This window comes from Odocoileus virginianus, chromosome 20 (genome assembly GCF_023699985.2).
Source record: "Odocoileus virginianus isolate 20LAN1187 ecotype Illinois chromosome 20, Ovbor_1.2, whole genome shotgun sequence".
Lineage (NCBI taxonomy): Eukaryota > Metazoa > Chordata > Mammalia > Artiodactyla > Cervidae > Odocoileus > Odocoileus virginianus.
Window position 1 is genome coordinate 21,879,921 of NC_069693.1, and position 13,068 is coordinate 21,892,988.

The 13,068-nt window shown below is 49.7% G+C and overlaps 1 protein-coding gene across 6 annotated transcripts; it reads left to right on the forward strand.

Moving 5' to 3' along the window:
* Positions 1-935: 935 nt before the first annotated feature.
* Positions 936-11,932, forward strand: ATXN1L (ataxin 1 like). 6 transcript variants are annotated; one of them, XM_020901824.2, is made up of 3 exons: positions 936-1,045; positions 2,870-3,069; positions 4,135-11,932. In XM_020901824.2, exon 3 carries the CDS (start codon positions 4,252-4,254, stop codon positions 6,316-6,318), a length of 2,067 nt encoding a protein of 688 aa, XP_020757483.2. In that variant the 5' UTR covers positions 936-1,045; positions 2,870-3,069; positions 4,135-4,251; the 3' UTR covers positions 6,319-11,932. The 6 variants fall into 6 exon arrangements, with proteins under 6 accessions (XP_020757483.2, XP_020757487.2, XP_020757484.2 ...); XM_020901828.2 differs by having other exon boundaries at positions 2,870-2,937; positions 4,132-11,932; XM_020901825.2 differs by having other exon boundaries at positions 2,870-2,937.
* The last annotated feature ends 1,136 nt before the right edge of the window (positions 11,933-13,068 follow it).

The following is a 13,068-nucleotide window of genomic DNA, read 5'->3' on the forward strand; positions in this document are numbered from 1 at the left end:
CTTTCAAAATCAAACAAAAATCAGTGAATATTTACTGAACAAAGTTTGCAGAAACTAAAAAGGAACAAAATCTACTCTGAATCCAGTCTCTCCAATAGTTATTTTTTTCCCTCTGTTCAGCTTTTGTCTGTATGCAGAACTACTTTTTTACATAGTTGTAATCAAAGCATAAATCAATTGGTTTCCTTTTTTTTTTTTTTTTTCCCTTTTCTGTTTTGGCCACGCTGCAGGGCTTTGCAGCATGAGGAATCTTAGTTTCCTGCTCAGTGAAAGCCACGGATCCTACTTATCGAGCCACCAAGGAATTCCCTTTTTTCTCTTAAGTTAATCAGATGTTCATACTACTATCAAGTCGACTAGTTAATTGGCAATGATTGGTGACCAAACAGTTCATCTAGTAGTCAAGCCCTCTTCACAGACTTTCAAGTTACTAACTTCACTTTCCCCTAGATCCTGGTTCCGGTCGATTTCTCATCCCCTTCAGAGGCATTTCTCAACTCTTAAAGAGCTCCCATCTCCATCCTGGGTCTCTAGGGGGAATCTGAATGCTCTCCCGGACCTGGGTCGCCTCAGTCTTCCCCGAGGTTCCCAAGAGAAGGTTTCACAAAGTCAGTTCCCGAGGTCCAGGAAACGCGAGTCACTGATGACTACGCTTCGGGGTTCTGTTTGGGAACCTCCAGAATTGACTGGAGTAACGATTGCAGGGTCCCTGTGGGGTCAGGGTGTGGAGGCCGGACCCAGTCCTATTCACGTGACCCGGCCCCAGGGGGAGTAGTTCGTTTTCCCACCAGAGGGGGCGCTGGGGGTGACTGGCGGGGAGCCAGCCCCCTCCCCTCCGGGGCACTCCTGGGCGTCGCTCTCCGACTCGGGGCTCTGACGCCATCTTTCCGCGCCGGGGGCGGGGCGCGCTTGACGCCATCTCCGGGCGCCCGGCTGGGGGGGCGCTGGGTGTGGGGCGGCTCCGGGGCCGGGGATGGCGGCGGCCGCTATTGCGGCGGCTCCGGGACCAGCGGGAGGAGCCCGGGGAGCGCCGTGAGATGGGCCGGTGAGTGTCGCCTGGATTTAGGCCGCCGACCTCACTGGGGCCAAGCAGGCCTGGGTTTGGTGCTCTGAAGGAAGTGGCCCCCCAGAGCCCGTTGCCCCGCGGACAGAGGGAGCGAAAGAGGCCTCGCCTAAACCCCGGATCGCTTCTCACCGGCCCGGCCCAGAGAGCTGCTTCAGGTTCCTGCGCCCCTGCGGCTGTGTCCTGGCGTCCCGGGGTGTCCGAGTCCTCGGGGCGGGAAGGGGCCCCCAAACAAGGAAGCAGCGCCTGCGGGGCCTCGCCCTTACTCCTGTGCTTGAAAGGTCGACCCGCTTACTCTCTAAACGCAGAATTCCCAATTTCGGGCCTTACCACTTTGGGGGCAGTGATTGGGGGATCAAGGGAAGCCTTAGCCCTGTCTGTTCTAAGCTCCTTGCCCTCAGCGAATTCGAGTCTGGGGCTGGATTCAACCTCTTGATTCTGGGCTGTGCTGGCAGCTCCGTCAGCTCTCCGGAATGGTCCTCCTTTCCCGTTAGCTCCGTTAGGGCCACAGGCTGCGTCTTGCCCTGGAGAAATCCTCATTGAGCCTCTTAAGAGGCTAACGTTTCAGATTCCAAAATGTGTTTTGCGTTGTGGGAACCTGGTGAACAGTCTTGGCTCTTTGTTACTCCCGCAGACCTTTTGCCTCTTTCAAGTCCTTTTATTAGCCTCTGTTTGGCTAACCCCTCTGTGACCTAGAGGCAGGTTTTCTTTAATGTTTTAGTCATGAGAGGCAAGTATCATTCTTGAAGATGTGACCCCGTTTTCTGTTGGAAATGACAGAGAAAGCTAACAGCTTTTCAGTTACTGGAACTGCTGGCAAGGAATGCAAGACTTGTGCCTTCTGTGTGACTTTGTGTTTATGGAACAAAGAGTTTGTCTTTCCACCTTGTTTTCCTGTCTTCTTCCTTTATTTTCTTTCTTTTTTTATGATATATCTGCACCTTGCCGACCTTAAGAGAGAAATGCCTTCAGTTTGGTTTGAGGCTTGCAGTGTTCTGTAGGACTTGGAAAGCACAGTGGGTAGTATCAACAATTTCTCCAAGTACTGGTCAGTATGACTTTTTTTGTTTTCAGAGATTAAGGCTCTGGTCTTCAGTGCATAATGTTTCTGACAGGTGTAGATTCAGATGTTGACAGTTTAGCAGTTTTGTTTCCCATTGCTGCGGTACCTGAGGATGAAGGCAGTATTTTCAGTTTCTGTCACACCTGGTTCAGCACTTGGTACAGAGTTGTCACTTGGAAATTTCACACACACAAACACAGGAGCCTGTGTTTTTTTCACCCTGGAAATTTGTTAATAAGCTTCCCTTTGAGTGATTCCCCCTTGACCTCTTTTTCTGCCCCAGAAACATAAATAATTGTTCTTTTTCCTCCAGTGCCTCTTTTCTCATTTAAATAACCTCCACATTTATGTTTTCATTAGCCCAGAATAAAAGTGAAATCCGTGAGACTGATTTTTTTCCTGCTTCCCTTTGTTCACGTGGGGACAATGTTGAGTCTCTACTTTGTGCATTTACCTGAAACTGGGATTGGAAGTAAATTTAACCTTTGGCAGAAGAGGTACAGGTAGAGAGTGAAGAATACGATGTTAAGGAAAACAGTGAAGTTTGACACGTGGAAATTTTTTTCCCAGAGATGTCTTCCTACAAATTAGAATTTAATGTGTTGTTACCCCTAGAGAAGAGGCTGAGGCAGGGACTCCTGGACTTCAATGTCCTTGTGGCTTTAGAATTAGCTTTCTTCATGATCCTGGGGATGGTCAGAGGCTAGGCTCCCGCTTACTCTATTCCTGTTTCTGTCTTGTAGGCTCCCAAGCCAGTGGGGAGGACACTGCTTCTTATTACAGCTTCTCAGAAGCACCACTGGAAGCTCAGGTAATAGAGGCGCTTTGGATACCTTGTTGCAGAAAAACATCTGGAATCAACAGTGGAAAAACAGACCAGAGTGTAATATCATAGAAATCTTTTTTCAGAGCCAAAGAACTGAAGCCTGATTGGAAGAAACAGGTGACAAATTTCATAGCTGTTCAAGTATTCAGACCAAAATGATACGTTGTGACAGTGGACAAAAGCGTGTATGAAGGTGATAGAGAAAGGGGAGAGAGAACTTTCTTATGAATCACGTAGACCTAAGAAAGTGGTAAAGAGGCATGTTTTGGGGAATGGAACCAGAATCCTAAGAAGTGGTACCTAGAGCCTCCCTACCAAAGAAAAGGAGCCATTGGCAAAAGAAAAAAAGAAAGGGAATGAGTGAAGAAGGCAAATTGAAGGTGGTCCATGGGAAGAAAAGAAGTCTCGCCAGACTAGGGAACACAAAGTCTGTGTGAGGTCAGAAGAGTTTTGTTGCTCTTTGAAGAAAAGGAGAATTATAAATAAATTCTAGAAAATGCCAGTACAATCACTTTCCTCTTAGGCCCAAGTTTGAATGTAGTATTTCATGGGGCAGAGAAGATACTTATTTTCATAACATATTTAGGGAACAGCATTTTTTTAAAAAACAAGCAGACCTCAGGACCTATTGACACCTGGGTCTTTGGGGTAGTGGTGATATGAGGCAAAGGAGGTAAGGCCTAGGAGGGAGGAGGGGGACAGGTGAGATCATAACCCAAATTAGGCTGGGGAAAGGGAGCAAGGATGAGCTCATATGTTCAGGAAAGAAGATAGCACAGTAGTGTTTGGTGACAAAAGGAGAAACTTAAGGACCCAGCAGCAAAGACCATGTGTTCAAATCCCCCTTAGGGGAAAAGGCTCAGAGTAGTCAGGGTTCCCATCAGAGACATAGCTAATCATGACGCTCTTGGTTTCCCTGGGGTCATGGGCCTACAGGTTATGTTACGCGTTTTTGAATGCTTGTCCTTGTAGCTGTGTGGTTTCTGTGATTGTTTCTTTTATGTCCTTGGCTGGATGAGTGAGGGGGGTAGCATCACACTTGTCTGCCTCTTTCTCATTCCTCTTTTTTTCTCAGCAGTCCCCTTGGTTCCATCTTCCTCCATGGATGCAGTTCCTGCTCTTCCATTTGACTTGGTTTACCCCTGGGTTACTGTTCTTTGCCTCTGATTTGTTCCCTAGCAGATGTGGGCGCCCCAGCCAACAGCACAGAGGGGTGCAGGGGAGCCACAAAGAAGCCCCTTCTGATGCCCCAAGGAGCAAGCCGACCCCTTCCAGGCTCCAGGAACACCACAAAGCAATATGAAACCTGTTCATGAGAGGAGTCAGGAATGCCTTCCACCAAAGAAACGAGACCTCCCCGTGACCAGCGAGGATATGGGGAGAACCACCAGCTGCTCAACTAACCACACACCCTCCAGTGATGCTTCTGAATGGTCCCGAGGGGTTGTGGTGGCCGGGCAGAGCCAGGCAGGAGCCAGAGTCAGCCTGGGGGGTGACGGAGCCGAGGCCATCACTGGCCTGACGGTGGACCAGTATGGCATGCTGTATAAGGTGGCTGTGCCACCTGCTACCTTCTCCCCAACTGGCCTCCCATCTGTGGTGAACATGAGCCCCTTGCCCCCCACATTTAATGTAGCGTCTTCTCTGATTCAACATCCAGGAATCCACTATCCCCCAATCCACTATGCTCAGCTCCCGTCCACCTCTCTGCAGTTCATCGGGTCTCCGTACAGCCTTCCTTATGCCGTGCCACCTAATTTCCTCCCGAGTCCCCTCCTTTCTCCTTCTGCCAACCTTGCCACCTCTCACCTTCCACACTTTGTGCCATATGCCTCACTCCTGGCAGAAGGAGCCACTCCTCCCCCGCAGGCTTCATCCCCAGCCCATTCGTTCAGCAAAGCCCCCTCTGCCAGCTCCCCGCCTGGGCAGTTGCCACATCACTCAAGTACTCAGCCACTGGACCTTGCTCCAGGCCGGATGCCCATTTATTATCAGATGTCCAGGCTCCCTGCTGGGTACACCTTGCATGAAACCGCCCCTGCAGGTGACAGCCCAGTTCTTACTCCTCAGGAGGGCCAGCCTGCTCTGGAAGCAGCCGCTGCCAATGGACAGAGACTGCGAGATAGGAATTTAGTGAGACGGGAAAGCGAAGCCCTTGACTCCCCCAGCAGCAAGGGCGAGGGCCAGGGACTGGTGCCAGTGGTCGAATGTGTGGTGGATGGACAATTGTTTTCAGGTTCTCAGTCTGCACGGGTGGAGGTGGCAGTGCCAGCACACCGAGGGACCCCGGACACTGACCTCGAGGTCCAGCGGGTGGTGGGTGCTTTAGCTTCTCAGGACTACCGGGCAGTGGCAGCTCAGAGGAAGGACGAGCCCAGCCCCCTCAACCTGTCCCACCATAACCCCGACCACCAAGGTGGGGGTCGAGGGCCAGTCAGGAGCACTGCCGAGATGGCTGAGAAAAACCAGGCCCGAGGGGTCTCCCCTCACTCCCATCAGGAACCCCTGAAGCATAGACCTTTCCCCAAAGCAGTGGTTGTAGCCAACGGCAACCTGGTGCCCGCTGGAACTGACCCAAGCCTGCTGCCTGTGGGTTCGGAGATCGTGGTGGCATCAAGTTTGGACATACAGGCCAGAGCCGCCTTCCCAGACAAGGAGTCAACACCACCCCCTGTGACTTCTTCCCATTTGCCCTCCCATTTCATGAAGGGTGCCATCATCCAGCTGGCTACGGGGGAGCTGAAGCGGGTGGAGGACCTCCAGACGCAGGATTTTGTGCGCAGTGCCGAAGTGAGCGGGGGGCTGAAGATTGACTCAAGCACAGTTGTGGACATTCAGGAGAGCCAGTGGCCTGGATTTGTCATGCTGCACTTTGTGGTGGGTGAGCAGCAGAGCAAAGTGAGCATCGAGGTGCCCCCCGAGCACCCTTTCTTCGTCTATGGCCAGGGCTGGTCCTCCTGCAGCCCCGGGCGGACTGCACAACTCTTCTCTCTGCCCTGCCATCGGCTTCAGGTGGGAGATGTCTGCATCTCTATCAGTTTACAGAGCTTGAACAGTAACTCAGTCTCTCAGTCCAGCTGTGCTCCCCCAGGCCAGCTGGGTCCTCCCCGAGAAAGACCTGAGAGGACAGTCCTGGGACCCCGAGAGCAATGTGACAGTGATGGGAAAAGCCAGCCGTCAGGCGAGGGCTCCCGGTTGGTAGAGCCCTCACAGCCGGAGCCTGGTGCTCAGGCCTGCTGGCCTGCCCCGAGCTTCCAAAGATACAGCGCGCAAGGGGAGGAGGCGCGGGCTGCACTGCTTCGTCCCTCTTTCATTCCGCAGGAGGTGAAGCTGTCCATCGAAGGGCGCTCTAATGCGGGGAAATGAACCTATCCCAGACCCGGACTGGGGCTCCAGCCCAGAGCTGGGCCTCACCATGAGTGAGCAGAGGATTTGCACATGCCGACCAGGGGGTAGCTCTCTGGGCAGTGAGGTTGGTGGGGAAGAGGCGGCACGAAGGCAGCCTCCCAAGGCAGGGTCTGTTACCTGTCACCCCATGGCATCCTTTCAGAACAGCCCCCACTGGGGTGCTGTGATGGGGAGCAACAGGCCTGGGCCAAGGAAGGAAGGGGGTGCACACAGGATAAGAAACATTCCAAATATCAGGGCCCCCATGTTCTTTCTTCATCCCTGGCTCTTGCAAGGAGAGAGTCAGGCTTTGGGAGCAGGTGACAGAGGGAGGGAGCAAAGAAAGAGCCAAAAATGATGATCCACAGCTTATAGTAGCAGTTCAGCTGTCTGAAGTTTTTTTTTTTTTTTCTACCTTTCTTTTTTGTGATGGGAGGGCAGGAGGCCCCATGGTTGGAAGTAAGAGGGTTCCCACCCAGAACTCTTCTTTTGAGAGCTGTGCACTTTAAAGGGTAGTTTTGTTACAGATGTTGGAGGCTGGGTTTTTTTGCAGGGGACTCTGCGTGACCCTCTGCTCCAGCCATTTCCTGTCTCCCCACCGTTCCTCCCACACTGCTTCTAGCATCCCACCAGGAGAGAGAAGCCCCTCCAAGGTTCAGAGTGGAGACCTACCTTGGCGGGGACCCAGATGCGGGATAGGAGAAAGACCTGATGGCCAGGCTGACCAGGCTCTAGGCAGAGCTTCCGGAAGGGCAGCTGACGTGACAAAGCCCCTCCTCCTCAGTGTGCTAGACCCACTTTGAAATTGTCCTGAATCTTGAGTTGCTAATGGTGACTTTCAAAAGAACCAGTGGACCCTTTGCCCCAGGCCCCTATACCCACTCCTGTCTGTCTTTGTTGTGCCTAAGTGCCTGCGCTGCCCCCACCCTCTGCTGACCTAACCTTCTGCTTGTGTCTTGACCTGGGCCTGATTTTTAGCTGCATTGCCGTTCCCTTTCTACAAAACTGGTTTTGTCCACGCTGACCAAGACCTCTAGTTTGTGGTGTGTAGGGGGTCTCTCTGGTTTCCCTTTCAGTTATTCTCTAGTTTTAAAAACTCATCAGTCATGTCCCCTCCTCTCCTGTAGTTGAACCGTTTGGCGGAGAAACAAGAATGGAACTATGCCCTGGGTTGGGGCCAGTATCAGTGTCTGGGCAGTGCCCATCCTTAGGTTTTTACAGAGTCCCTCCCACCTTACTCCACACCCTCTCCCAGCATTTGGGCTTCCCCAAGCCATCTCCTCCCACAGCCCGCTCTAAGGTGTTGGATAGTCTTTTTTTTTTTTTTTTTTTTGTCTGTAGGATTTTAGTTCCTTAAATCAGGGACTGAATCTAGATCCTCAGCAGTGAAAGCATGGAGTCCTAACCACTGGACCACCAGGGAATTCCCTGGGATACTCTTGATAATATTTCAATACCTGAAAAGTCTCCTAGATTTCATTTTGTGGTGGAGTATTCCTCTGCAAAGAGTTTTTTCGATCTTAGTTGCATGTGCCCCCCTGTCTTAAGCCCATTTTTTTTTCTTCATGACTTTTTAGCATCAGCTAGGACTGTGGGATTCCAGTGGATGTTGAGAATTAGGCTTCCCCTATCAGTTTTCAGGTGGGTGGGTGGGTATTCTGTTTGTATGGCTGGGGGCGGGGAGCCTTAGACTCTTGAAACAACTCAGGGTATTGTCCACTCAGTTCTCTGATGAGGCTTCTCCCAGGGTATGACCCTGGCCTTTCAAGATGGACTGGCCGAGGCCTGGCCTGTCATCCAGAGTCCCAAACCTCTGAGGTCTGATCTCTGCTCTGTCAAAGACTTTAGGCAAGTCTTGTGACCTCTCACTCTTTCACTTCCTCCCCAGCTGCCAAATGGGGATAAATAATCTTACCTACCTCCTGGGGGGAGGGGGAGTTCTGAGAATGGAGTCATTCTTAGTGTTCAGGTGCTAAAGGTTGTTCTCCTGGGGGAACAGAGTGACTGAGACTGGCTTGTTTGCTCCAAGCCCTGCACTCCACGGTTTCATTCCTTGCAAGCAGTTTCCTGGTCAGTCAGCTTCTGGAGGCCTGTCCAAAGGAAACTGCTGACCTGATCACTTCAGTCTCCGGTTCACCTCAGAACCAAACACCAGCCATGTCTGGTGAACACCCAACCTTGTACACATTTGGGATCATGTCCTTTCCCTTCTCTGCCCCCGTTCTCTCTCAATGCTGCTTTCTCTAGCTTGTTTCAACACTTGGGGGCCTGTGGGGCTGAGTCTTAAGGAATCTTCTCAGAGGAGGCCTCCAGAGAAGGCCTCATTTCTGGCTGCTCCACAAGCAATTCATTCCCAGTTTCTCATACCCAGGTGTCTCAGAAACCTCCTTTCTCATTAGGAAGGCTCATCCACTGAATATAGTGACAGGCACATAGTAAATACTCGAGAAATAACTACCATGGATACCAACCAAGCTTCTTCCTTGTGGGAGCAAACCTCTGTCTAGCCAGATACACGCCAAGTAGTTTAAATACAAACCCCCCTCACTGCCCAGCCTGGTAACTTCCACTTAATTCTGGAAAGAGGAAACCTTGTGCACCTTGGCGAGCTGGGTCCTGCGCTTTCTGCTGCTGTTCCTCTTCTGTCTCTTGCTGGTAAAGCAGTACCAGCACTTCCCCTGATACTGTGCCATGCTTATGTAATAGATTGATACTTGACTTTGCGGAGCTGCAGAGGTGTCTTGTGTAAAGTATGGTCTCCCAGGGAAAGAAGCTCTGTGCTCCAGATCCTGGCCAGAGCACTGGCATTCCCCTTACCTTTTCCCTCTGGTTCAGTCTTTTCTTCCAGGTGTGAGGAATGAATAACCTATGATGCGTCCATTCTTCCTCGTGAAGATTTCATAAGTGTTATTATAAGAGACCTAAGAGCAGGGTGAAAGAATGAGTGCTTTGGTGGGATGTCAGCTTTGGGGGGGTAATGGACAGTTGGAGAAGGCCAGTGTCTGGGGTAGGACATCCTAGAGCTTAGATATAGAAAGGACAATGGCTAACTCTGGCGTTACACAGAAATGCCTACACCGGTTTGGGTGGTGGACCAGGTGAAGGACAGGTAAGACATCCAAGTCTTGGATAACCATTTCTATCAAGATTAATGTACAAGGAGGGGGTTTGGCATGGGGGAAGGGGAAACTGGGAGGTCAGAGCTGAGCACTGGTAGCCCAGTGAGGAGGCGGGGCCAGTAGATCTGGACTGATCCTTCTATACTCTCGGTTCAGTTGGTTGTCACATCAGGGGCTTTGGTCTGTGCTGCTTTGCCACTGCTGCTGTCTGTTCACGGTCCTGCCTGCTGCCCTTCACAGCGCTCTTTCTGTGTCTTTGGCCATATAGGTGAGACCCAGGCCTCCTGTCCATCCTTACCTGTGCGAGGGTTACTTTGTAGCAAAGTCATGTTGAGTAGGGATGGTATGAAATGCTGCTGGTGGGCTGGTGAATCCAAAGGGATGTGGCTTCAGTGCGTCTTGGGAGTCCTTTGGCTCCAAATATCTGACTCTTGAAGAAGAGACAAGTGGGTCCTGTAAGTGGTGTTTTCTGTGTATTCGCTTCTTTTCTTTATAATATCTTGTATCCTGTTTTAAAAATTAAATGATGGGGAACCAGGTCAGGACCTGTGTCAGCATCCCAGGGAGGTTCATCTGGCTCCAGTTAAGTGGATTCTGGGGTTGGGGGAGGGTTTGAAATAGACCCTCAGGTGGGGTTTAGTTTTATTTTTACCACTGGGCACCATAGAAGATGCACAGGGTGGTGGTATGATTTCAGTCTGCAAGAAGCAGGAATGTTGAAAAGTTGAGTGATCACACTGGAGATAAAGGGTAGACATGAGTTGACTGGGAAGGGGCTTGGGTCCATTGGAGTAAAGACAACCTGGTTGACTGAATTGGCCGTGGGAGATTTAAGTTACAGTCTTAAAGCAAATAGTGCAGAGGCCAAGTTTTAGGGAGACTTCTTGGCCTCTGAGGCTAAGATTACTAAACCACACTGAAGCTACAATACTTTCCAGATGGGAAGAAGTGTACACTACAGTTGAAGATCTGAACCATGTGGGGTTGGATGTTGACCAGGAACCTATTAGCCCTTTGCTGGGAAGCCTTCACCCTCCAGCTTCCCTGGGATAGGCAGGGCCTCCCGCATTATGCAATAATAAAAAACGCGTCTGGGTCTTTGCAGCTGTCAGTTGCTCTTTCAACTCTAGGATCCTTCTTTGGGCCACATGTCTGGTCTGGGCCTAGGATGATGCTGGCCCTTGAGATGCTAGAGTCGACTGCACTCTCTCCTTACCTGCAGACTATGCACAGTGCCTGGGGCGGAAGGAGGAGAGGTGGTGCGGTGTGCCCTGCTGAGCCTCCCCAGCAGGAACAGTAGTAATAAATGCACTTTTCACACTAAGGTTTCTTTATTAGTTCTCCTATTAAGCCTAGATCCTCCCCTGGTAGACTGCAAACTCAAAAGTCTGTGTGATTCCCCCAAGCCATTCTACTGCAAATGCCCAGCAGTGAAGATGGCCTCAAATTGAGTTCCTGTCTGCAGTGTGTGTGGCGGCAGCCCATGTGCCTTTACCTATTGTCAAACTTGCAAGCATTTATTTTGGTCTTTATGACTGTCATGGGGACTGAGGTTCTTCAAAGAGAGAGCGAGCGCGTGTGCGAGTGTGAACGAGCTGATGACACTGGTTTTACATCCACTCCCCGCACAGGGAGTTTGCACATAGTTGTGAGCTGCGAGTGGTTAGTGCATCACTGAGGTTGCTGAAGGGAGGGTTCATCTCTCATTTGCTTGACACTCGCATTCAAGAGAAGCTTGTGTTGGGGAAGAGACTGACAGTACTCTTGGCAAACTTAAAGTATTAAAAATAAGGCTGTCCCCTACAACCTCCCTTGTCACACACAGGATCCCTGTAGCCAAAACAGTGTATGTTCCAGCCGCAGAGAGCAGACTGCTCTCAGCTTGCACAGCACCTTAGGGGAGGGAAGAGTATATGGGTAGGGAACGGGGTGGAGAAAGGAGGATGGGGATGTTGTCATCCAGGTGGCTTTAGGGTCCTGAGGAGTAGTAGAGGACGGCACTGGGGAGGTCTGATGGATGGATCTGATTTGTGTAGGAGTTCCCTGTAGATAAATTACTGATCCCCCAACTACTATCCCCAGTATGTAATGGCTAAATTAATATGTAATCAACTGCATTGTATCTAAAGCCTTAGAACTAGTCAGGTGCTCCCCCCACCCAATACCATTTCTTACCCTCTAATCCTACCTGATCTTTAACAAAGCATTAATAATTCTAAGGATAATCTCTATTTTGTTGTGCTTTTTTGTAACTGTTTTAAATAAATCAATTTGTACTGTATATTTGTACTTTTGTGAGATCCTTTTTGCTGTTTTACCATTTTAAGTCTCTGTACTTGGCTACACACAGATTGTATTTTTATTGTTAATGCTCTTCTTATGGATACCTGCATTTAACTTGTGGACTATGTAAACACAATATATATCAATATCTATATATCTATATATCTATCTATATAAACTACTAGCTTTTCCTTTTGGTGTTTGCGCCTTCTTCATATCCCAGCCTTAGACAGTGGCCCTTGGGTGGGGGACCGAAGCCCTGTGTGGCAGAGCTTGAATTAGCAAGCAGGTGGCACCATATGTGGTGGCCTGGGGGCAGGTTGCGCGAGCTAGTCCTGAACTGTGCTCTACACGTTCTGTTGTATCTCAGGGACCCAGAAGTCTGCCTGGAGACTCAGATACTGTACTACCACAACCACAAGGACCTGTAGATGCCCTCACTGTTGGCGTTTTTTCTAATTCTATTCTCAGGAACAATGCCAGAAACTTGGTGTAAGTCAGCTCCAATCCCAGCTACCACTTCTAACTTAGCTTGCCACTAGGAAGGGGTGAAACACTCAAGATACATTAATAGTTACTCACATTTATTGAGCACTTGCCATGTGCCACAAAATCTACGTGCATTATATATTAACAACTACTTGTTGCTGGTATTATTATTTCCATTTTGTGGGTGGGAAAACGAAGAGGTTTAAGTATGTGCCCAAAGTTACACAGCTATTAGCAGTACAGAATGTTAAATCCAGGCACCTAATTCCTGAGTTTGTGTTAACTCATGGTTTGTTGTAAAAATTAAATGAGATAATCCATGAAAGTGCTCAGAACAATCTTTGACACATAATGAGTGCTCAACCATTTTTGAAACATCCCAGGTAGAACTTCCAGTGTGGGGCTCTGTGAGGAAGCCATTCGGCTCAAATAAGTATTTTCTTTAAAATGTCCAGTACTTTGTAATAGGCTTATTAAAATTCCTGTATTTTTCAAAACAAGTATTTCAGCCAGCCTGGTAGGAATTAATCCTAGTTTGGTGGGGGGTCAGTTAACACTCTTTAAGTAGCCTTGAACCTACGGAGATCAGGGAGGAGTCCAAGTTTCCTTGTTATGATATTGGAAGAGGTCCACATTCCTGGCATAGTTATTTTTCTGGCTACAACTTAATTAGGGCACTTCCTTCTGGACCTCAGGATCTATAATTATCAAACTGTACACAACCTTTGGTGCAGGCTAAGGAAAGTTGTGTGCTTGTTGTGTACCATCACAGGCGGCTTTTTAGAAATGACCTCAGCTCTCATCTCCTCCATGGTTTGGCAGCCATACAAACTGCCAG

Coding starts and splice junctions, on each gene's coding strand:
- ATXN1L (XM_020901822.2), top strand. CDS start 4,252: ATGAAACCTGTTCATGAGAGGAGTCAGGAATGCCTTCCACCAAAGAAA.